Source organism: Rhinolophus sinicus, chromosome 14, assembly GCF_057876585.1.
Source record: "Rhinolophus sinicus isolate RSI-liver-muscle chromosome 14, RSI-T2T, whole genome shotgun sequence".
Lineage (NCBI taxonomy): Eukaryota > Metazoa > Chordata > Mammalia > Chiroptera > Rhinolophidae > Rhinolophus > Rhinolophus sinicus.
This window is the reverse complement of record NC_142514.1, coordinates 24,094,200-24,116,655: the sequence shown is the minus strand read 5'-3', so window position 1 is coordinate 24,116,655 and position 22,456 is coordinate 24,094,200. Positions and strand designations below refer to the sequence as shown.

Genomic DNA, 22,456 nt, shown 5'->3' with positions numbered 1-22,456 from the left:
CGTGCTCATCACAGGCTAAGCTGCCAGAACCCAGAGGTGGCAGCGGCTACCTTGGACCAGCTGTAATTTTAAGGGAGCAGAACTAGAGCTTCCTGAAGGGCTGAGTGCCCTCAGCTCGGACCTAGGCACAGAAGGGACTTTGAGGGTCCCCTCAGCCCTCATCTCAATAGACCTTGTCTGTGATGGGGCCCGGAAGCCTGGTACGTGAACCGCGGTTGCCTTGCCTGGGTTCCTCCCCACCTACAGTGAGCGAGCGCTCTAATGCCAGTTGCCACAACGGCGCCGCCAGGGGGTGCTCGAAACTCTCATTTTTTAAATGAAAAAAATGTGGGGTTTAACCTTGTCAGGACAAGTACACCTGGGGTGTCAGGCGGCTACACGCTGCGGCTTCCGCTTTCAGTGGCACAGCCGCAGGAGGTTAATCCCCCCGGGTCGTGCAGGCGTGAGTTGGGAAGTCGGGTGGGTCCTACCCCCAAACTAATCCGCCGTGCTTTCTCGCGGCAGGAGGAGAAGAAGGTCCCTCCGCCGATACCAAAGAAGCCCTCGCGGGGCCGGGGCGTGCCGGTGAAGGAGCGCTCCCTGGACTCGGTGGACCGGCAGCGCCAGGAGGCCCGCAAGCGGCTCCTGGCGGCCAAGCGCGCCGCCTCCTTCCGCCACAGCTCGGCCACCGAGAGCGCCGACAGCATCGAGATCTACATTCCCGAGGCCCAGACCAGGCTGTGACCCGCCCGGCCCGCCCATCCCGGGCCCGGGCCGTGGTTTTCTATCCGTACTGTACACCCAGCGTCGAGGTCACTGTGAACACGGGCCGCCCCGTGCGCCCGCCCCGCCGGCACCGCACGCCCTGGCCCCTCCTGCCCGTCACACTCTCGTGGGTTTTTTACCGTCCTGACCCCACGCAAAGACGCCCGGGCTGGGCTGGGGGCCGTGCCTCTCCATCCTGCGCTCCCACCTGGACCCCCCTCCCTCCTGGTCCGACGCTTCATCCCCACCTCCCCATGGGCACCATCTCTGCCATTACTTCCCCCCTCGGGCCAGGCCGGGCCGGGTCCCCCATCTGGGCTCTGCGTCCCCCCCACCCCGCGGGGCTGGGCTTCGTGGGGATCAGCTTTGTGGCTTTTTATGAAGAATCCCGAACCCCGCCTAGGAGCCCGCCCCACCCTCCCAGGGGCTCCACCTTCAGCCCTCAGCCCACCGGGCCCAGGGACCACAGTGGCTGGACCAACCCAGGACCAGGGCACCTGGGCCTCTCCCTTTTCCCAGCTGCTGGGGAGGGGAGATGGGGGCTTCCCCTCACCACACCTGTGGCTGTTCCCACATTCCCCTTGAGTATCCCAGGAAAAATAAAACGGCAGAACTGCACTTAAGCCAGCTACTTTCTCCAGAAGAAGTCACCTCTGCCCTGTGCATGGGGGATGGGGTGGAGGGAGGAGAGGTGGAGATCCCAAGCTCTTGATTTGGGGAGAGTGAGTATTGCGTGGGCCAGCTAGGGGAAAGATTCAGACCCCCCGTGACTACAGAAGGACCTGAGCCCTCCTGGAGGGGTCCCTGTGGGTTGAAGAGGGGAGGGCTTCCAACTCTCCATTCGTTTGCCTTTCAGCGTCCCAGTACTCCAGGGTTCCTCCAGAGAGGGGAGCCCAGAGCCCAATGCCTGGCACACAGCATATGCTCAGTAATGGGGAGTGTGGTTCTTCTTAGATATGGACAAATATTGAGGGCCCAATGGTCCCTCAGTTCCAGTCATTCCTAATCAGCAGCAGGAAAACTCTGTTCAATTTAGTGTTACCATATTTTCTGATGCCTCCTATGGGTGGGCACTTTGGTGGGGGCAGAGAACAGAACTTTCCTGGGAAGCTAAATGGCAACCCAAACCTAGTGGTGACGACTGATATTTACTGGCTGCTTACTGTGGGTCAGGCAAAGGGTGAGTACATTACATGCACGTGGCTCATCCTTACAACAGATGAGAAAGCAGAAGCTCAGGAGAGGTTAAGTGATCTGTCCAAAGTCACAGGGCTAAGAGTGGTGGACCCAGGATTGTCTAATACCAAACCATGAACTTTTTAGCCGTCTGAGCCCAGAAAGGTTTTAGTGGCAGTGCCCACCAGAAAGCAACCTTTGCAGTCCTTAAGCAGTCCATGGGGTTGATGTGTCACCCTGAGGCAGGAGGAAAAGCCTTCCAGGGGGTTGACTACTCTTCTGGATCACACTGGACTAGCCAATTCTTACCATTTATTCAGCAAACATTTATCAAGAATCACTGTTGGCGCCCAACACCAGGGAGTTGGCCTGAACAAGTATAGTTTCAACCTTATGGGGAGATTACAGTCATGGGAAAAACAGGTGAACAAGCAGTTAAAATATAGGGGTGAGTCCTGGAAAAATGTATTAACCACTGGAGGACTGGGACTGGGAGGAATGTTCCAAGATCTGACAACAGCAGAGCAAAGGCTTGGAGGAGAAAGAAGCATTGGGCGTGCAGAGATTTGATCATGCTGGGCAATTTGAGGAGAGTAGGCCTGGGTCCTGAGGGCTGTGGGAGCCATGGAATGGTTTTGAACAGGAGAGAGAGGCATGAAGATATTTTGCAGGCTTGTTTGGGAGACCACCTGAAAAGCAACAGGTCATACACACTCACATGAGACCACTGGAAGGTAGAGACGGCCCACATGTGATCTGAATTTCCGAAAGTGAATCAGCTTTGGGCCAATATCAAACAGATTCCTGGACCCGGTCCAAGACTTACTGAATAAACTCTCTGCCCTTGACTGACCAAGTGAGGCTTTGGCTGGGTCACTTGACCTCTCTGAGATTCAGTTTCTCATCTCTAATATTGGGACATGGGTGAGGTTTGAATTAGACAATACTCAGAGCAATCCTATAAAGCAGGTATTGTTATCACCACCATTTTACAGATGAGAAAACAGGCTTGGAGAGGCTAAACAACTTACCCCAAGTCATGAAGCTGAGAAGTGGCTGAGTCTGAGTTTAACCCTCTACATTATACTTTATGGGTCTATGTCTTTTCCCAGAAACTGGGTCAGCTTTCTTGGAACCATGAGGTACGTGGGGGGACACAGGCACAGGTCAGCATTTGCTGCTCTGTGGGCATCCTACTACACATGAAGTCTAAAATCTCCCCCCATGGGGGTGTTGGGGGTAGTTGTCTCCTTTGGGAATTGTGGTCTGGGGAGTCATGCTGGATAAGCGAAGGATTAGATCCAGGCCCTGTGCTTGAGTTGCTCCAAGTCTGGCCAAAGCCATTCACTTAAACAGAAAGGTACAGTACAAAGGGAGGCCTGTTCTCCCAGAGAGGCTGAAGAGACAGAGCCTCTAGCCGCCAGGGAGTCTAGGAAAGCTTTGTGTAAGAGGGGGTCATTTGAACTGGGTCTTGCAGGATGAATTAGAGTTTTGCAATCAAGAAAGAGAAGGGAGGACATGCATTTCAGGCAAAAGGACCAGCGTAGACAAAGGCATGGAAGGGTATGTGTGTGGGGAATTACGGGAAGAGCAGAGAATAAAGAGGATAGGGGAGGAGATGTGCCTGAAAGGGACCCGGGGGGGTGGTTAAGCTGGAGATTTCATTTAAATTCTATTTAAGTTTTTGAGAGACCCTTTGGTTAAAAGAGTGGAAATGCACTGGAAGGGGCAATGGAAGGCAGAGAGACCACTGAGGGAGACCATTGCTAAGGTGGTCTGAGTAAGATGATGATGATGAATTTGAAAGACATTCAGGAGGCATAGGTGCTATATATAAGCTGGACCTTGGGAATAATGCAAAAATGAAGAGGTCTTAAATATGTCACTCAGGTTTTTAGCTTAGTGAATGAGTAATGCCATATGTTGACATAGGATGTTACAGAAGGATAAATAAATTTGGAGTATACTGAACATACCAGTCACCATTTACTGAGCACTTAAGAGATGTTAAGTACTGTGTCAAAAACTTTATATACATTGGGTAATTTAGTACTCAGAGCAACCCTAGGGGTTGGGTACTATTATTGTCTTCTTAAAAACATAAATAGCTTTTCTGAGATTAGCAGGCAGCAGAGTCAGGATTGGAACCCACATCTATCTGCTTCCTAAATCTTGAGCCCCACTCAATTCTGCCTGATGGAACTGCGAGCCATCACTCAAGTCTCAGCTCAAGGATAGGTTTCTCTGGGGAGCCTTCCCTGATTCTTCCTGGGGTTTTTCCTCTGTGCCACTTGTGCATACTTCTGTCTCCACATTTCTGACACTCTGTTGATGTTTTGTAGACCAGTCTGCTTCCCCATAAGTCAGAGAACAGGGCAGGGATGGTCCCAGTCATTTTTTGTATCCCTGATTCCCTAGTATATGTTGATTAGCTGACCGAATGCTGGTTATTCTAGGTAATTCCGTTCTTTTCTCCTCTCTATTCAATTAGTGAACAAGTTCTGGTAATAGCGATTTCCTACATATTTCTTTACACCGTTCTTTTCTCTCCATCTCCACTGCCAAAGCTTAGCATTGAGCAATTTGAGATCATAGAAGGGTAGCTAACCTAATAATGCAGTCCAGGAGGCTTCTACGGCAGTGTTCCTAAAGCTTGAAAAATTAGCTAGAGATACACATTAGTAAAGAAAGGTAGATGAAAAGGCATACATAAAGGCACAGAGGTGTGAAACAATTTCATCTGTATGGAAGAACAGGAGGGGTTCAGCATGTGTTACTAAAGATGCCTGGTTGAGACTAGTGGAATGAGGGTGGAAAGGTAGGGCTAGGCTGGAGCATTATGGAGCTTGAGATTTGGTTGTGTGTGTGTGTGTGTGTTTCCTATACGTGATAAAATAGACATCTGTACAGGGAGCAGTCGGGACAGAGAGGAGGGAGTGAATACTTGTACCTGAGGGGTCAAGTAAAACGTAGGTGTTACTATATTTCTATTATTCGTAGACTAACAGTAATACTACGTATTTATTTCCCTGCTTGCTATGTGCCTGGTATAGCACTTTATGTACATTATCTCATCTAACCCTCATAACGTCTTGTGTAATAGGTGTTATCTTTACTATCTTTATTATCTTTACACATAAGAGGGAAAGGAGGCTTAGACAGATTAATACCGTTCCCAAGGTCACAGCTAGCAAGCTAACCCTGATCTGAAGAGTTCTTAAACACTAGACTACATTCGCTGAAGAGAGTTTCTTGAGGTCAGGGATCATGTCTTTTTTGTGTGTGTGCCAGACCTAGGTCTTAGAAGACACCTGGTAAACATTCGTTGAATAAATGAATGGATGACCTTTTACTTTCTTCACGTGAAGAAAAAAAATAAAAATCACGTGGTGACGTCACAGGGAAACCTCCTGACCACCAGGGGGCGTTGTGGACATCTCAGCGCAGCGGGGCTGCATTGCAGACGCCTAGCTTGTTCCGGTCGTTTGACTGGAGTTCAGCCAATCACTGTGCTCCGAGAGAGCTGGCGGCCGGTGGGCGGGGTCCCGAGCCAGGCCCCGCGGGCCGCTGGGAGCGGCGACATCGGTGTTGCCCGCGAACTAGCGGAGGGCGGGGGCCGGACGGACGAGTGCGGGCTGCGGCTCAGGTGAACACGCGGTCCGGGCAGGCAGTTCCCTTCCCCCCGAGGCGGCTGCCTTGGCCGCCCGTTGCCATGGTTCCTGGCCTTGACCTCTGCATCACGGGAGGGGTGACCGTCAGTGTCTGCTCCAGCCCTGGCCAGGCCTGACGGCTCCCTCTCCTCTCCAGGCTCAGAGGTCGGGTCTCGGCGCCCAGCTGACCCTCTGCGAGTAGGGCTTCTCGGCCTCAGGCACGTGTGTGAGGACTGACGCTGCTCAGAAGGCCATGAGCGTGGTGGGATAGGGGCAGGGGACCAGGAGCCCAGCGGAGGAAGAAGGGTAGATATTCGGACCCTGATCTCACTTGCGTGCTCACCCCTGGACCAGGCTAGAGTGACAGTCAGGATTAATTTTGCAGCCGCTCAGATCTCCTCTGCTTTGTTCGCAATTCTCAAGTCTCATCCTGAGGCTTCGGGTCTCGTTGGGCCTCCCGGGCTCCCGCACAAGGGCAGGTTTCCTGGCAACCCAGTTGACCTTTGCCGGGCGCTTAGGCTTCCTCCACGCTGGGCTGGAAGTGTGCGTCACAGTATTTCCGACACACTTTTGCCTCTTTCATTTTGATACCCGGGGGATGAACTGTTAGAGTATCTAGCTTGTAATCAGCAAACGCACCTGCTCTGTTCCTGCCACCTTTTGAGGGCGGGTGGGTGGATGACTGCTGTGGTTTTTACACTAGAGTGTTGACTGAGCTGCCATTCATTCATTCAACAAACTTTTTGGAGCATTTTTATGCCAGGCCTGGTGGTAGGGGTGGGGGATGGATAGGGTGCAATGGGGCGTACAGACATAGACCTTGCCCTCTTGAGAAATGCAGACAAGTGTGATAGGCCAGCACAGGGTGTGATGCAGAGGAAGTGGTTATACATGTGGAATAAATGAATGAATTGACTTATTTGAAAATGATTCGAATGTGAGCAGGACGACAGAGAGAGACTTTGTGCTGCATGTGAGAGAGAATAAGTTGTGGACTCATACTTGATATGTTTTAAGAAAAACTGGAAATCTGAATGGAGACTTGCTGTTTAGGGAAAGTGTTTACTTATAAAGAGAGAACTTGCTTAAAAGGTGGGGAAGTGGAAGGAGAAGTGTTAGATTGAAATTCTTCAGTGCCTCTCTTAACAGCTTCTAAATATTATCATGTCACAAATCTCTGAGTATAAGCTTAGAGTTTGCAAAAAGGGAACCTCTTCTAGGTAGTGAAATGCCAAGCTGATGAGAAAAAAACTTGCAGAAGCTCTCCCCAAATTCAGGATTTAGACAGAAACCATACACCTTTCTGTAGTGTGTTCCTTGAAGTTGGAGAGGCCTGGGTTCAAAATCAGTGGCTCTATCCTTCTAGTGATTTTGGGCAAGTTAACAATGTCCCAGAGCCTTTGTGGCCTTAGAAATTAGGGCTGATAATTCCTACTTCATAGAGGTGTTGTGAAGATCATGGTGACTAGTGTGTGCATTGTCCAGCAGAGTACCTGGTTCTAAGACAGAGGACCTGCAGGGGAATCTGGAGCTGCTGCAGTTGTTTCCCCGAGGATGGCCTGTTACAGTCTTAGGTCCACAGAATGCTGGGATTCCTTCAAAGAGAATCAGAACCAAAGAGAGAGAGGGTGCGAGTCAGTCGTCTTATCCTTGGTGAGGTTTTGACTGTTCACTGTAGACCATAGATAGCTGAGTTGGAGAAATAGCTACAGGAGCTCAAATGAATGATCTTTTCGTTGAGACTTCTGGGCAAGTTGCTTAACCCTTTGATAATGCCATTCACCTCACAGGGTGGAGGTGAGACTGAAAGGCAATAGTGTATATAAAGTGCTTAGCCCAAGGCATGGCACTCAGTAAGTGCTCAGTAAATGGTAGCTATTATTATTACAATAATTGTGAATAATCTTTGATAATTGTTAACAAGTAATAATCATTTGAGACGAAGTCATCCTTAGGATGACCCAGTTGTGTGTTTACATTGTTTTGGTGATGTCTTCATTTCAGGAGGCCCTGGTGGCATTTCACTTTCTTTTTTCTTTTTTTCCCCCCTGCTATGGCTTGTACAGTCGTGTTTTTGTTGGTTTGTTTGTTTTGTTTTACAGAGAATTTTCAAGTCCTAGTGTGTCCAGAGTATATATGTAATGGGTTGGTCATATTTTTAGGAGCTTATTATGCAAATGTGAGTATATAGGTTTTACTGAAGAGAGTGTATTTTGAAAGTGGTTTGGTCAAATATATGGTGATGGAAGGAGAACTGACTCGGGTGGTGAACACACAATGGGATTTATAGATGATGTAATACAGAATTGTACACCTGAAATCTGTGTAATTTTACTAACAATTGTCACCCCAATAAATTTAAAAAAAAGAAAAAAAAAGTGGTTTGGCCAGCAGATTTGTAAAGTATAGGTTTGTGTCATTGTTAGAAAAATCAAGTTCACAGTAGGGAAAAACTGTTGTCTGCTTATCTATCTAAAATCCAGAATACTTGGGTGACCAATTAGGGTTTTGGCTGCTGAAATATGCTCCTTATACTTGAAGTGAAGCAAAGGAACTACTCATTACCCTGGAGCCAGTAGACCCGCAATGGGATTGTGGGTGGTGGGGAGAGGGTGACTGGCTGTGCTCATGGAGACAAATGTGTGAAGCAGAGAAAGCCTTCTTTCCCATTCTTAAAAGGTTTGCAAACTGTGGAGGGAGGGCCGGAGGTCAACAACAGGCTTGAAGCTTTATTAGGTGAGGCCCAGAGGTCTCCTCATGGGGAACTCTGCCACACCTGGTTGCATAATTATCAAAGTATAGTATGTAAAATGGAGAGTCTTCTCCCCTTCTCTAACAATTGAATCTTTTGAAATTTCCTAGATTGTGTCAGGGGCCCAACTGTTGCATAAAGCAAGGTACCCTCTTGCATTACTCTGCATGGGGTGGATGTAAATTGTACCAGGCTGCCTGGTAAGTGGAGAGCCCTGGTAGGTTGTCCCTGTTTGGTGGGGAAAGGGTGCTGGTGTCCCCCTAATGCTGCCTTGTGCTCCTCTGCAGATGTCATGTGGCCTGTGTTTTGGACCGTGGTACGTACCTATGCGCCCTATGTCACATTTCCTGTGGCCTTCGTGGTCGGGGCTGTGGGCTACCACCTGGAATGGTTCATCCGGGGAAAGGATCCCCAGCCTGTGGAGGAGGAGAAGAGCATCTCAGAGCGCCGGGAAGACCGCAAGTTGGATGAGCTGCTAGGCAAAGACCACACCCAGGTGGTGAGCCTCAAGGACAAGCTGGAATTTGCCCCTAAAGCTGTCCTGAACAGAAACCGCCCAGAGAAGAACTAATGGAGGAGACAGGGACATATGGGTCCTTCTGTAGGCTGTGACTCGTCTCGCCACCATGTTGACCCAGCATCTAGAACCCACATCACATTTGCTTTGTTGCTTATTCTGGCCCTTCCTGCCACGTACATACTGGCTGCTCTTCTGTGGCCAGGCAGATACACTAGCAGCTGAGGGGCCAGTGAAGAGGAGGCCTTGGAGGGTGTTGTCCTGCAGGCTGCATCTGTTGTATACTGGCCACAGCTGCCCAGGCTTCTGCACCTCTGGGTACACTGCTGGGAGGAGTGTTATGAAATGAACGTCGGCTGTCAGTCTCCATGGGGAGGCATTTTGGCCTCCGGCGGAACTAGCTGGGATTGGGGTGTTTTCTTAGGAGGGATACCACATGTCTAGTTCCTGTTTGCATGGGAAGAATTCAAAAATCTACCTGTCTCCCTTCACTAGTTTACCCTGTCCTTTGTGCTCACTCTTCCTGAAATCCTGTCCTATCATCTCAGAAAGAGGATTCCAGGCGGAAGGAGAGCATTTTTCTGTTCTTGGGAGCCCAGGCTATTCACCTTGATGCCGGTGAATTTGCTCAAAAACTCACCATCTTTCACCCCCTATCACTGTATAGTGCAAAACTTCATTAAAGTGGCACCTGAGAACCATACTGATCTAATCCTATCTTCCAGGCGGTGCTTGGGGTCTCCTTAGGAGTTAATGCAAGTGCAGGCATTCCAGGGTAGAATAACATTGGCCTTTAAGGTCTCTGGAACCCTGGGAGCTTTGTTTTACCAGTGTGGTGGCTTTGGATCCTGGAGGTGGTAAGTCCTGGAGGTGCAGGTCTCAAGAGCCTTTCTATCATGATAATGAGAGGCTTAGTGTACCTTTCAAAGGCTAAGTTAGTAGACCAGGAAGCTTAACAGTTGCTATCACATTTTCCAGTTTTCCCCTCTCTCTCTCTCTCTCTCTCTCTCTCTCTCTCTCTCTCTCTCTCTCTCTCTCTCTCTCTCTCTCTCTCTCTCTCTCTCTCTCTCTCTCTCTCTCTCTCTCTCTCTCTCTCTCTCTCTCTCTCTCTCTCTCTCTCTCTCTCTCTCTCTCTCTCTCTCTCTCTCTCTCTCTCTCTCTCTCTCTCTCTCTCTCTCTCTCTCTCTCTCTCGTACTTTTCCCTGTAAAAGCAGTGCATGTACATTAAAGAACATTTGGTAGGGATTTTTAAAAAAATCACCCATAGTCCCAGGGCTCTAGTACAACTAAAGAGTTAACATTTTGTTATCTTTCTCTAATTCTCACAGTTTTATTTTTAGATAGTTATCATTACTGTCTATTTAATTTTGTATTTTTTTCACATAGTGTTTCATATAACCATTTCTTATCACACGGTCTTCGTAATCTTAATTGTTTTTAATAGCTGCATAATTGCCCATCAAGTGGAAAAACAGTATAGTTTGTTTTTAACAGTTTCCCTATTGCTGGACATTTGGGTTATTTCTGATTATTCACTAGTATAAATAGTGCAATGAATATCTTACATAAGGCTTTTCCTGCATTTCAGACTAAATGATAGGAATAGCAAATGGCATTTTGGATGAAATGGGGTGAGCAGTTTTAAGGTTCTTTTTTTTTTTTTTTTTTTTTTTTAAGGTTCTTGATACATAATACCAATGTCTTTCCTAAAAGGCTGTAGGGGTTTATACTGAAAGCTACCACTTAGGCTGCTGCTGGTGAGGTTGGAAGGGGAGTGAGAGCAGAGGGCAGGAAGAGGCAGAAGAACCTATAGTCTCATGAAGTTGACTTTTCTTTTTCCTTCAAACTTTTATTTATTTGAAATGTGTTTTTCCAGGACTCATCAGCTCCAAGTCAAGCAGTTGTTTCAATCTAGTTGTGGAGGGCGCAGCTCACAGTGGCCCATGTGGGGATCAAACAGGCAACCTTGCTGTTAAGAGCACTGGGCTAACAACCTGAGCTAACTGGCCACCCCTTACAAAAGATATTTATTAAAATATAGCTAACATACAATATTATATTAGTTTCAGGGGTACACCATAGTTATTCAACATTTATATACCTAAAGAAGTGGTCACCATAAGTCCAGCAACCATCTGACACTATACCATGCTGTCACCATATTATTGATTCTATTCCCCATGCTGTACATTGCATTAGACGTATAGCATAGTGGGTAGACTGATATAATTTAAGAGTGATCCATGGTTATTACCATGTTATTGACTATTCCCTATGCTTTACTTTACATGCCCATGACTATTTTATAACTGCCAATTTGCATTTCTTAATCCTTGCACCGTTTTTAACCTTGATCCCAACTACTATCTTTCACCCACATAGTTATTACATATCGTTGACTATATTCCTTATGCTGTACCCTACATCCCCGTGACTGCTGTGTAACAACAAATTTGTACTTCCTAATCCCTTCCCCTTTTTCATCCACCCCCAACTCCCTCTCATCTGGCAACTGTCAGAGTGTTCTCTGTGTCTGTTTCTTTCTGTTTTGTTCGTTTATTTTGTTCTTTAGATTCCACTTATAAGTGAAATCAAATGACATTTGTTTTTTGCTGTCTGACTTACTACACTCAGCACAGTCCATCCATGTTGTCGCAGATGGCAAGATTTCATTCTTTCTAATAGCTGAGTAATATTCCATTGTGTATATGTACCACCTCTTATTCATCCATTCAGGGACTCCCAGGCTGCCTTCACATCTTGGCTATTATAAATAGTGCTGCAATGAATGTAGGGATAAACACGTCTCCTCAAAGTAGCGTTTTGGGTTTCTTTGGATACCCAGAAGTGGGATTACTAGGTCCTTCTTTGTCCCTTGTTATAACCTGTGTTTTAAAGTCAGTTTTGTCTGGTATAAGTATTGCTACTTCAGGTATTTTTTTTTTTTCCATTTTCATGAAATAACTTTTTTTTTTTTTTTTAAGATTTTTTTATTGGGGAAGGGGAACAGGACTTTATTGGGGGACAGTGTGTACTTCCAGGACTTTTTTCCAAGTCAAGTTGTTGTCCTTTCAATCTCAGTTGTGGAGGGTGCTGTTCAGCTTCAAGTTGTTCTTTCAGTCTTAGTTGTGGAGGGCACAGCTCAGCTCCAGGTCCAGTTGCCGTTTCTAGTTGCAGGGGGCACAGCCCACCATCCCTTGCGGTGCCGTGTTCAATCTTAGTTGCAGGGGGCACTGCCCACCATCCCTTGCAGGACTCGAGGAATCAAACTGGCAACCTTGTGGTTGAGAGCCTATGCTCCAACCAACAACTGAGCCATCCGGGAGGCAGCTCAGCTCAAGGTGCCCTGTTCAATCTTAGTTGCAGGGGTCAGAGCCCACCATCCCTTGCGGGACTCGAGGAGTTGAACTGGCAACCTTGTGGTTGAGAGCCCACTGGCGCATGTGGGAATCGAACTGGCAGCCTTCGGAGTTAGGAACACGGAGCTCCAACTGCCTGAGCCACCTGGCCGGCCTGAAATAACTTTTTCTATGCCTTTACTTTCAGTCTGTGTGTGTCTTTGGATCTGAAGTGAGTCTCTTGTAGGCAGCGTATGTATGGATCTTGTTATCTTATCCATTTTACCACCCTATGTTTTTGATCCGAGCATTTAATCCATTTGCATTTAAAGTAATTATTGATAGATATGTAGTTATTGCCATTTTATTATTCATATTATTTATTTATTTATTTATGTCTTAAGTCTCTGTGAGATTCCTTGTAATACTGGTTTGGTGGTGATGAACTCCTTAATCACTTTAAATATTTCCTGCCAATACCTCCTGTCCTGCAAAGTTTCTGTTGAGAAATCAGCTCTCAGTCTTATGGAAACTCACTTGTAGGAAACCAACTGCTTTTCTCCTGGTGCTTTTAAGAGTCTCTCTTTGTCTTTAGCCTCTGATATTTTAATTATGATGTATCTTGGTGTGGGCCTCTTTGGGTTCATCATGTTTGGGGCCCTGCATTTCCTGGGCTTGAATATCTATTTCCTTCACCAGGTTAGGGAAGTTTTCTGTCATTATTTCTTCAAATAGGTTTTCAATTCCTCATTCTCTTTTCCTTTTGGTACCTCTGTGATGTGAATGTTGGTGCACTTGATTTTGTCCCAGAGGCCCCTTAAACTGCCTTCATGTTTTTGGAGTCTTTTTTCTTTTTGCTGTTCTGTTTGGGTGTTTTCTGCTACCTTATCTTCTAAATCGCTGATTGGATTCTCTGCTTCATCTGATCTGTTCATTCCCTGTAATGTATTCTTCATTTCAGTTATTGTATTCTTTATTTCTGACTTGTTCTTTTTGTTTTCTTTGTTCTGTTCTTTTATTTGGGACATGTTTCTTTGTCTCCCCATTTTGGCTGCCTCCCTGTGTGTATTTCTATGTATTAGGTAGAGCTGCTATGCCTCCTGGTCTTAGTAAAGTGGCCTTATGTAGTATGTGTCCTGTGGGGCCCAGTGACATAGGCTCCCTGGTCACTAGAGCTGGATGCTTCAGGTGTGTTCCTTGTGTTGGTTGTGTGTTTCCTCCTGTTATAGTTGAGCCTTGGTTGCTAGGACTGACCCTCGGGCTTATTGGTTGTGAGGACTGACTGTGACTACAGTTAAGGAGCTGTTGTGGAGAATCTGACCCTACAGAGCAGGATTCACTAGCAGGGCTCTGGCCCCTGCCTTTTGGGTGTATCGTCCTTGGAGGCAACCAGGTGATACTCCAGCTCAGTTTGAAGCTGGCACTGGGTGTGCCAGCCCCAGGGCCACCTGGGAGGGGACCTGCTGCAGGCCAGGTTCAGCCACAGCCTGTGCCCTGCCTGAGGCCACCTGGCATGAGCCTCAAAGCAATCCGCAGCTGGCCGCCACCCACGCAATGCTTGGAGGTGCCTTGAGGGGCCAAGCCACAAACCAAGATTGACTGCAGCTAGTGCTGGGCTTAGGGCTACTCGGCCAGAGGTACTGGACATGCTGAAGCCAGATGCTGCTTGTTTGAGTTTTGTGAACCTTTGAGAGATGTTGGGAAAGTCTGCAGCATGAGCCAAGGCACGTGGTTTGCATGAAAAAGCCACTGGAAGCGGCTTGGGTGTGCCCGACATTTGGGTGGAGCGTGGTCTTAGATTCACCAGGGAGAGCCAATGGTGTTAATTATCTTAATGAAGATTCAGATATGGCGGCTGCGGCTGCCTGTGTCTGCACGCCGGAAGGGGAGGGATCAACAAAGAAACAATGGCTTCTGCCAGCTCCTCTGATCTGGAGAAAGCTGCCCCTCCAGCCCTTGTCCTGAAGTCAGATGACTCAGTTCCTCTCTGTATGTCTCTTTCACCTTTCGAGCTGCTGCCCCAGCGCTGGAGCTCAGAGCAAGTGACTCTCGATGAGTAAGTCCGTGTGCGAGCCCTTCAAAAGGAGTGCCTGGGACTCCAGCTGCCCTCCATCCATCCCACTCAGCACAATTTCCGCTGGTTTTCACAGCCAGAAGTTACGGGGCCTTCTCTCCCCAGCACTGGAACCCTGGTGCGGGGCTGAGACCCCTTACTCCTTCTGGGGAAGCCTCCGCAGCTGAGATATCCCTCCTGATTTTTAATGGTCACATGTGGGTGTTGGACCAGCCCGTTCTGCGTCTCTGGCCCTCCTACCAGTCTTGATGTGGCTTCTTCTGTTATGTCCTTAGTTGCATGACTTTGGTTTAGCAAGACTTTAGTGATTCTCACTGGTGGTGGTTCTGTAGTTTTATTGTAATTTTGATGTGATCGAGAGCACAGCGTTTACTTACTGCGCCATCTTGACCGACTGACCTAACCCTAAGTGAGCAAAGGCAAGTGATGAGCATTTGGTGAAGAACAAAATGCCTTTAAAAGGGGGGAGGGTGTTTGCCCCACTTTGTATCTCAAGACTTGAGGCCTGATAGTGTTATCAGGTGGTCAAGGTAAAATTCCTGAACAGGTAGAGACACTGGCTGTGGAGTGACAGGAGCTGGGAGGATGTGGCAGGTGGTGGCCAGAGAGAAGAAGGGATCAAGTCAAATCGGTGACTTGCCCCTAGTCGCTGAGGCCCACTGGGAGTGTTGACGTGAGCTGCTGCTGCTTCTCAGGGAATAAATCTGATGGGGCGTGTGGGGAAGGAGTGTCTGCCACAGAAGAAAGGATGGGATTTCTGTTTCTGAAAGGATATGCCAAGCTCAGCTTGGGTGCGGGCTCTGGCTGATGGACAAGCCTCATTGACAGACCAGTGCTGCCACCCTGTGGCTGTGCTGAGCATGAGCAAGCCCGGCATCCCTTCACTGGGCCTAAGGGAGTAGCAAACCCGTGCTTTCAAGGGTCGGTCAGGTGGCTTAAATCAGCTGGCCAGGACAAGAACTGGAAAGTACAGGCCTGCCCAAAGGGGGCAGTCGCTATTCAGCAGTGATACCGGATTTTTTTCAGGTTTTCTTCTAAAGATGCTAGAAATTTAGATGTTTGTGCATGTGTGTGTGTGTGTGTGTGTGTGTGTGTATAATCTGATTTTTAAATGTTGATATTTCATTTTTTAAAAAGTTCTTAGCATGCCAGCAGACCCATGGGGTTAATTTGACCTAGTGGCTGCCAATTTGCAAATTTTATATAGCAGCCTAAAAATTTGTGGCAAATATTAGATCCCAGGAGTGGTTCCCTTGAAACACTTTTAAGCGTCCTGCACATATGTAGCGTAATATTAGCCTAAGCAAAACATTAGAGGACCCAACAGCTACAGAAACAATACCAAAAAACGTTTTCCATAGACTGACATTTTTGGTCTTTCAGATGTTTTAGAATAACCCTGCCTGTGTACCTTCCTCCCAGTGCCTGACTGAGAAAGCCCTCTTTGGAAATCTAAATTGCTCCCTTCTTCCAGTCTCGCTTTGATTGTGCCCCTGTTAAGTAATTTCATTTCCTAGGGCTTGCCCTCACTGAATTTCTGCCTCCAGCCAGTCTATTAATACTCTGTTAGCTTTCTTCCCACGGGCTGGCTAGGATCCGCGGCTGCTGTGGCGCCCTAAGACCGTGCATGCTCCCTTGCCCCTGCGAGCGGACATTAAGGAGCAGGGTTCATGTGCCAGTGGGCAGCGGCAGGCCAAGGCTGCTGGGACGCACCGGGGCCTGCACTGGTTTTCTTCCATGTTGCTGATTCACTGTGGAGGCAGGTGGCCCTCTCTTGGACTGGCCCAAAGTCATGATTCACTGAAACAGCTTAGTAAGTGGATGCGCTTGGGGCTTTCTGCTTGTTGTACCTTGGATGTCTTCCCGCCCCGGTGATGGTGGTGGCTTTAGAGCACGGCAGGAATCACTTCTGTCCCCTCAGTGGCCCAGTGTCTGGTGCTTTTCCATTCTCTCTGGAGCCTTTCCTGTGCCTGTTGCTGTGTTAGCACAAGTCAGTTGGGCAGCTGCCAGGACAAGCCTGCCAGGGAGCCTTTGTCAGCTTCCCAGGGTCCCGGGCTGGTGGGGCTGTCAGCCGAGTGAAACACCATGAGATCAGCCTCCCTAGAGTCACTTGGGAGCCAGGCAATGACATGAAAAAGCTCCTGTCTTGCTTCACTTTTCCTTTTGCACTTTGGCGTGCGTCCCTAGGCACTTGCAGAGTGGTGAGCCAGGGTATTGTGATAGAGTAAAAATAAAGTGGGTTCTAGAGTCTGAAGACTTGAGTTATGAATGCCTTAACCACTAGCTGAATGACCTTGGGCAAGCCACTTAGCCTGTCCAAGCCTCAGTATCCTCATCTGTAAAACAGGGATAAGAATACCTATTTTTGCTGGGTTGTTGTCAGGAGAAGGTAACATGCAAAGTTCCTAACAGCGCCCATGACAACCAGTAGGTGCTCAATAAATGGTAACCGCTTTAATTTTATTGCAAGAAAAGTCTTCATTTTCTGCCATAGTTGCGTGTATCCTTGTGATCCTGATGAGGCAGGGATGCGGAGGCTGGAACGGCCTTGGCTGGGAGAACAGTCCCAGGGACCCTCACAGGTCTGGTGGTTGAGGGCTTCTTAGGGGTGTTTTATAGGAAAGACTGCCTTGTGACCGGGGAGTTGCAAGCGTCAGACCTGAGTTGCTAAGTAATAGTTCCACTGGTGCTGTCTGCAAGGTCACAGATAAGAAGTGGGGGGCAAGGTGTTTGCAGGATGCCCAAGCCTGTCGTGTCGGGAATGGGTAGAGGAAAGAGCCTTGGGCTGAAGCAGGAGAATCAAGGTGACCTGAGACATGCCCCTTCATCTCTCCTGGTCTTGGTGTCCCCACCTGCCAAATGGCACTAATGTGTTCCCTGCTGATAGTGTAAAAAGAGTGAGACAAACCAGTTTAGCGAGTGCTTTGAAAACATGCGCTATGCTATGCAGCCCAGTAAAGCCTTGCTTTTATCAAATTGAGATGGCAGCCAGTTTGAATAATGAAATAGAAATAGATGCTCTTTTATTCCTTGTCTGTGCACAGTCTCAAAGTATTTGCAAAGTAGAAGTCTTTGGGCAGTTAGCTTCCAGAGCAAAGAGGAGTAATTAGGAATTAGTGCGTCAGTTCCAGCGGTGCCTCATGTACTTAAAAACAGTTTGTTCTTTTTGAATTAAATGTGTTAACATTCGTTATCTGTCACATCCTTTTTACATGATACAAAGGTAAAGCCTGGCTTTGTTTTTGTCTAAAATTTCCAAATAGTTGAGATTTTAGAAGACCTTTACCGGCATCCCTGCAGGGGCGGCTCCTCTGTCTGGGAGGGTCCAGAGTCCTTTGTGTCCTTTCGCCCCGCTCCGCTGCCCTTGCGTCCTCACCTCCACCCCTGGCTCCCCATCTGTTTCTGTTCGCTTCAAGGCCTGAGCTGCCGAGTGACCTGGAGGAATCCACGTAACCTTACTGCCTGGCCCTCCGTTTTTGGCTTCTGGATGCAGTCTTCAAAGTGTTTTGTTCTTTGTTTAAACCGAGTTCCTTAAGCCCCTCCCGCCCCATCCCTGCACTCCCCTCGCCCCTTGCTGCTGGCTCTCCGCCGCCCCCACCACAGTGGTAAAGCCATCTTGCCTAAAAGCCTTTGTATTATTACAAATCTCATACCCTCATTCAGACTGGCTGCCATGTCAATTTGATAAAAGCAGGGCTTTACTGGGCTGTGTAGCATAGCACACGTTTTCAAAGCACTCTCCAAACTGGTTTTTCTACAGCATACTGTCGCTTTTGGCAGTATTCAGCTCTCTCCATGGAATTCTCTCTCGACGTCAGCACCGTCTCAGGGTCCTGGCCCAGCTCTCCTCCCTCTTCTCCTAAGTGTGAATGTCCTTCCAGCTCATCCTTGACTTGTTTCTTGCCGGGCAGTTTTAGCCTCGCTTGTGGCTTCAGCCACCACCTGTGTCTACCTTGGTGACTCCCAAATATCTATCTGTAGTTGTGAATTTCCCCCTGAACGCCATATCATTCTCTGAAACCGCCTACTACACATCTCTGTCTAGATTTCCCATTTAGTCTGATGGGTAAAAGTGCTGACCTGTGTTGGAAGCTTAGCTCTGTAATCTAGTTGTGCGGCTGGGAACGTCACTTAACTTCTCTAAGCATCATCTGTAAAATGGCAATAATTCTACCTGCCTCACAGAGTTTTGAAGATAGAGAACGTTTGTAAGGCACCCAGCACGGTGTTTGGCAGAGGGTCCGTCTCTGTCCTGTTGCTCAAGCCATTTCTGACTCCCTTTCTCTCCCTGTCATGTGTTCCATCACCAGCCTGTGGTGACCCACTTCTTCTATATCTGGAATTCCTCCTCTGTTCCCTACCTCCCTTCCCTGCTTCAGGCCCTCATCATCTCTTGCCGAAATTTTTGATCTCTTCCTAAAACTTTTCTCTCTTTCTGCCACCATTTTCTTTTTAAAACACATCTTGTATGAGGTCACTCCTTGAAGACCACCAGTGCCCCTTGTGTACCATGCAAGGTCCTTCACCAGCTTGCCCAGCCTCCCTCCCATCATCCCCAGGACGGAACTTAGTTTTTGCCATTTCCTGAGCACGCCACGCTTGTTCAAGTCCTGAGGCCTCCGTGAGCACTGGCTGGCTACCTGGTGAACTCCTATTGCACCACAAGATTCAGCAAATGTGGGTCTGTACCCACGCTGCTAAGCAGAGGTTGTCATTCCCTCCCTGCTTCTCCTGCCATGTGTCATTCTTCTGCAGCGTGCATTGCAAGGCACTGTGCTGGGCATGTGTCTCTGCTCCCAAGACTGTGTGTTCCTAGAGGGCAGGGCCTAGATCTCACCCACCTCTGTGCCACACAGAGGGCCTGGTACAGAACAGAGTCGTTTCCAATAAATGTTGAATGGATGAAGAGGCCCCTGAGTGTGATTCTGGAGTGAAGCTGGTATTGGGGCCGAGTGTGGAGACAAGCTTCTTTGGAAGACCAGGGGCATGGCTTCCAGGTGTGTGTGTGTGAGCTGCTGGGCAGCCTTGAGCTTAGGGCAGCAGTGTTTTGCTGCAGCTTTGCCTTCCCCGAGGCTGGTAAAGAGCTAAACTCAAAGAAATGGCTGGCTTACTTTTCCCAGGGGAGTGGGGCTTGGGCCGAGGGCTGGCTTTCCCCTCTTGGTCGGACCTGGACCAGCACAGCCCATGATGAATTTGACCCTGATGACTCTGTAGTGGGGAACAATGTCCTCAGGAAAGCATTCAGGAAACCCTTCGTGTAGCAGTGATCAAAGCTCTGCAGCAGCTCAGCAGGGTGGATGGGAACACTCCAAGGAACCTGGCAAGGCCCCTGGGTCGGAGCCCAGGGGACTGTTTGATGCCCTCAGCAGGTGGGGCTCACCCTCACCCTCAGCAGACCCCTGGGCCAACCCTGTGGGATATGGAAATCCTGGGAAGGCGTTTGAATGCCTTGGAGCCTGAGGGACTGGTGCTTCTGGAGTGTCTCTGCTTTGTCTCCATTTCCCCCTTAGCGCCTTCCCTCTGGCTGAGGCCTGGGAGGGTAGAGTAGGCTGGAAGGGTGAGGTGGAAAGAAGCCTTGAAAACAGAGGGGCAGGCTTTGCTTTCCTCATTTCATCAAGAAGCGGATGTAAAATTTCTTGTATTTATATGAAGCCCTCTTTTCATTTGTCCCTCATCCCCAAGGAGTTCAAATAGAAGATAGAAGAACACTGGTCCTCGTTATGCTAACAAAGGGAATCTGAGGCCCAGAGCGGGAAATGGCTCACCCCAGATAACACAGGGAATTCTTGGCAAAGCTGGGCTTGCGGCCACCCCGTGCCCTCCTCCCCTTCCCAGTTTGCATCTTGTCATCACACCAACCCATGGGCGGCTGGCCTGCAGACCAGTTGACTTGATGAGGGGAAACACCCTCCAGTGCCAGCTGGCCATCGGGCACAGAGCTGGCTCAGCTACAGCCCCTCTGCTGATGGCTCACCGGACTCAAGCCTGTGGTGGAGGCTGCAGCCTGCTTTTCCTGCGCCCTTCCCGGTTTCATTTTCCCAGTGCACAGACCAAAGATAAAGCTTTGGGATAGCTCTGCCCCTTTGATGCGCTCCAAGCTGTTTTCCTCACGTGTAAGAGGGTAGGAGGTCACAGTAAAGCTTTGGGATAGCTCTGCCCCTTTGATGCGCTCCAAGCTGTTTTCCTCACGTGTAAGAGGGTAGGAGGTCACAGTCTTTCCCACAGATAGAGTCCTGTGTGTTTATAATGTGGTCAATTGATGACAAGGTGGCTTGTTCAGCTGCTGTTGTCCCCAAAGGCCTGTCCTTGGCCAGCTTTTGCCTCGCTGACATATGCTGGGGCCTGGACGGGTTCAGCTCCCAGCCCTGCCTTAGCCCCTCTGAGAACCTTGGCTCTGGAGTTAGACTGCTTGGGTTCAAAGCCCAGCGCTGCCACTATGGCTGTGTGGCGTTTGCCAAGCTACTTGACAGTGTTTCAATCTCGTGTCAGATGGGGCTAATATATTACTTACCTCATAGGGTTATTGTGAGGAGGACAAGAAAGCACACGCAAGGCATTTGGAACAAAGACTCACCTCATTAGCACTTAGGAAGAGCTGGTTATTTTGATTAAAGTATTTTTCCATCCCGTGGATTTACCCACACTTCAAGACCCTGGTCTCTCCCTGGGCTCCAAAAGGAGGTGCATGAGTGTAGAGGGGAAACTGAGGCCTATGGTGATGCTGTGGCAGAGGCTAGGGGATGGTGAGGCACCTCGATCCTTAGGCCTGAGGCCCTTTGGCTCTGCCGTTGGATGCTTCTCTGCCTGCTGTTTGCCTCCCTCACTCCCCAGGCCCTTCATTGTCTTGGAGTCTTGTGGCATCCCCAGTCCCAGATGGGTTCTATACAGATGTAGATGTGAACAAAACCAACTCCATCTTTGTACCTTGGAGTCGCCATGTTGTGACCTTTGACTGACCTTTATGTTCTTAGCAAAGGATTCCAAAGCTTTCTAGTTGATGATTATCTGCGTTCCTGAAAACGTTGCCATAAATATGTATTTTTTGTTAGTAACAGCTAGAATGGCATGACAACTGAGATAAATATCAAACTGGTCATAGTACCGATTATAAACAGTCATCTATCACAAGACCACCAGGAGGTTTGGCACCTGTTGTGACTTCATTCTTTGTCTTGTCAATCGTTAGTGCCTGAGTTACACTATACAAAAAGTACCATGTTTCCCTGAAAGTAAGACCTAGCCAGACAATCAGCTCTAATGTGTTTTTTGGAGCAAAAATTAATGTAAAACCCGGTCTTATTGTACTGTAAGACCGGGTCTTAATATAATAAAATAATACAATATATATAAAATAATATAAGACCGGATCTTAATATAATATAGGGTCTTACATTACTTTTTGCTCCAAAAGACGCATTAGAGCTGATTGTCCGGCTAGGTCTTATTTTTGGGGAAACACAGTACTGTAACGGGTCTGTCAGCGGAGGATAATTTGCACGGAATTGCCGGGTCATCTGTCCGCTTCGACTCTACTTGCCTATAAGTAAGTTATAATAAATTCTGTTATATTCTATGGACTTGCCCGCTTTGTTTGTTGGTCTTAAGGTACCTTCTCATTACGGTGGCCTTTACGCCTTTGCCCCACCCTCAGACAGGTCCCTAACACAGTCCTGCTGTGGTTGGCTCACTGCAGGACTGACAGCAGGCAGATGGAGATTTCTGGAGGAGGCTGTAGAAGCTGGGTAACTGAGCTGAAGGGGCCCTGCCTGACTTTGTGGCTCTCGGAGCGGGAACCCATTGTGAGGCCCAGCTGGGAGTGTGTGAGGACGAAGACCCCGTGACCCCTCCTCATGACCCGCCAGACGAGGCAGGGGAGGTGTCTTCGTGTGTTAGGGCTGCTGCAACAAAATACCACAGACCTAACCGGGTGGCTTAAACAACAGAAATTGATTTTCTCACAGTTCTGGTGGCTGGAAGTCCCAGATCAAGGTGGGGCAGGTGGACAGGGGGCCCTGGTGTGACTCTTTGTGTCCAAATCTCCTTACAAAGACACCAGTTAGATTGGATCAGGGCCCACTCCAATGGCTTCCTTTTAGCTTAATCCATTACAGGCCTTATCTCCAGATACAGTCACATTCTGAGAGGTACAGGGGTTAGGGCATCAACATGGATGTTTTGTGTTTTCGCGGAGGGGGCATGATTCAG

General features: G+C 48.5%; 2 protein-coding genes and 1 long non-coding RNA gene across 7 annotated transcripts in view; all 3 read left to right on the top strand.

Moving 5' to 3' along the window:
• The window catches only part of DLGAP3 (DLG associated protein 3), a 65,665-nt gene extending 56,123 nt beyond the window's left edge, over window positions 1-9,542 (top strand). For all 5 annotated transcript variants that reach the window (XM_074334365.2, XM_074334364.2, XM_074334362.2 and 2 more), the window contains 3 exons: window positions 505-3,062; window positions 8,433-8,522; window positions 8,610-9,542. In XM_074334365.2, the coding sequence (XP_074190466.1) occupies window positions 505-723 (219 nt within the window). In that variant the 3' untranslated portion in view covers window positions 724-3,062; window positions 8,433-8,522; window positions 8,610-9,542. The remainder of the gene's footprint in view (window positions 1-504; window positions 3,063-8,432; window positions 8,523-8,609) is intronic.
• On the top strand, window positions 8,615-9,542 carry SMIM12 (small integral membrane protein 12). The gene has a single exon (XM_019730099.3). The coding sequence runs from the start codon at window positions 8,615-8,617 to the stop codon at window positions 8,891-8,893; it is 279 nt and encodes a 92-aa protein (XP_019585658.1). The 3' UTR covers window positions 8,894-9,542.
• A 2,290-nt stretch (window positions 9,543-11,832) lies between these two features.
• LOC148755673 (uncharacterized) lies at window positions 11,833-21,828 on the top strand. The gene is made up of 2 exons (XR_016018604.1): window positions 11,833-20,379; window positions 20,458-21,828. It is a non-coding gene; the product is annotated as an uncharacterized LOC148755673 (long non-coding RNA).
• Window positions 21,829-22,456: the final 628 nt, after the last annotated feature.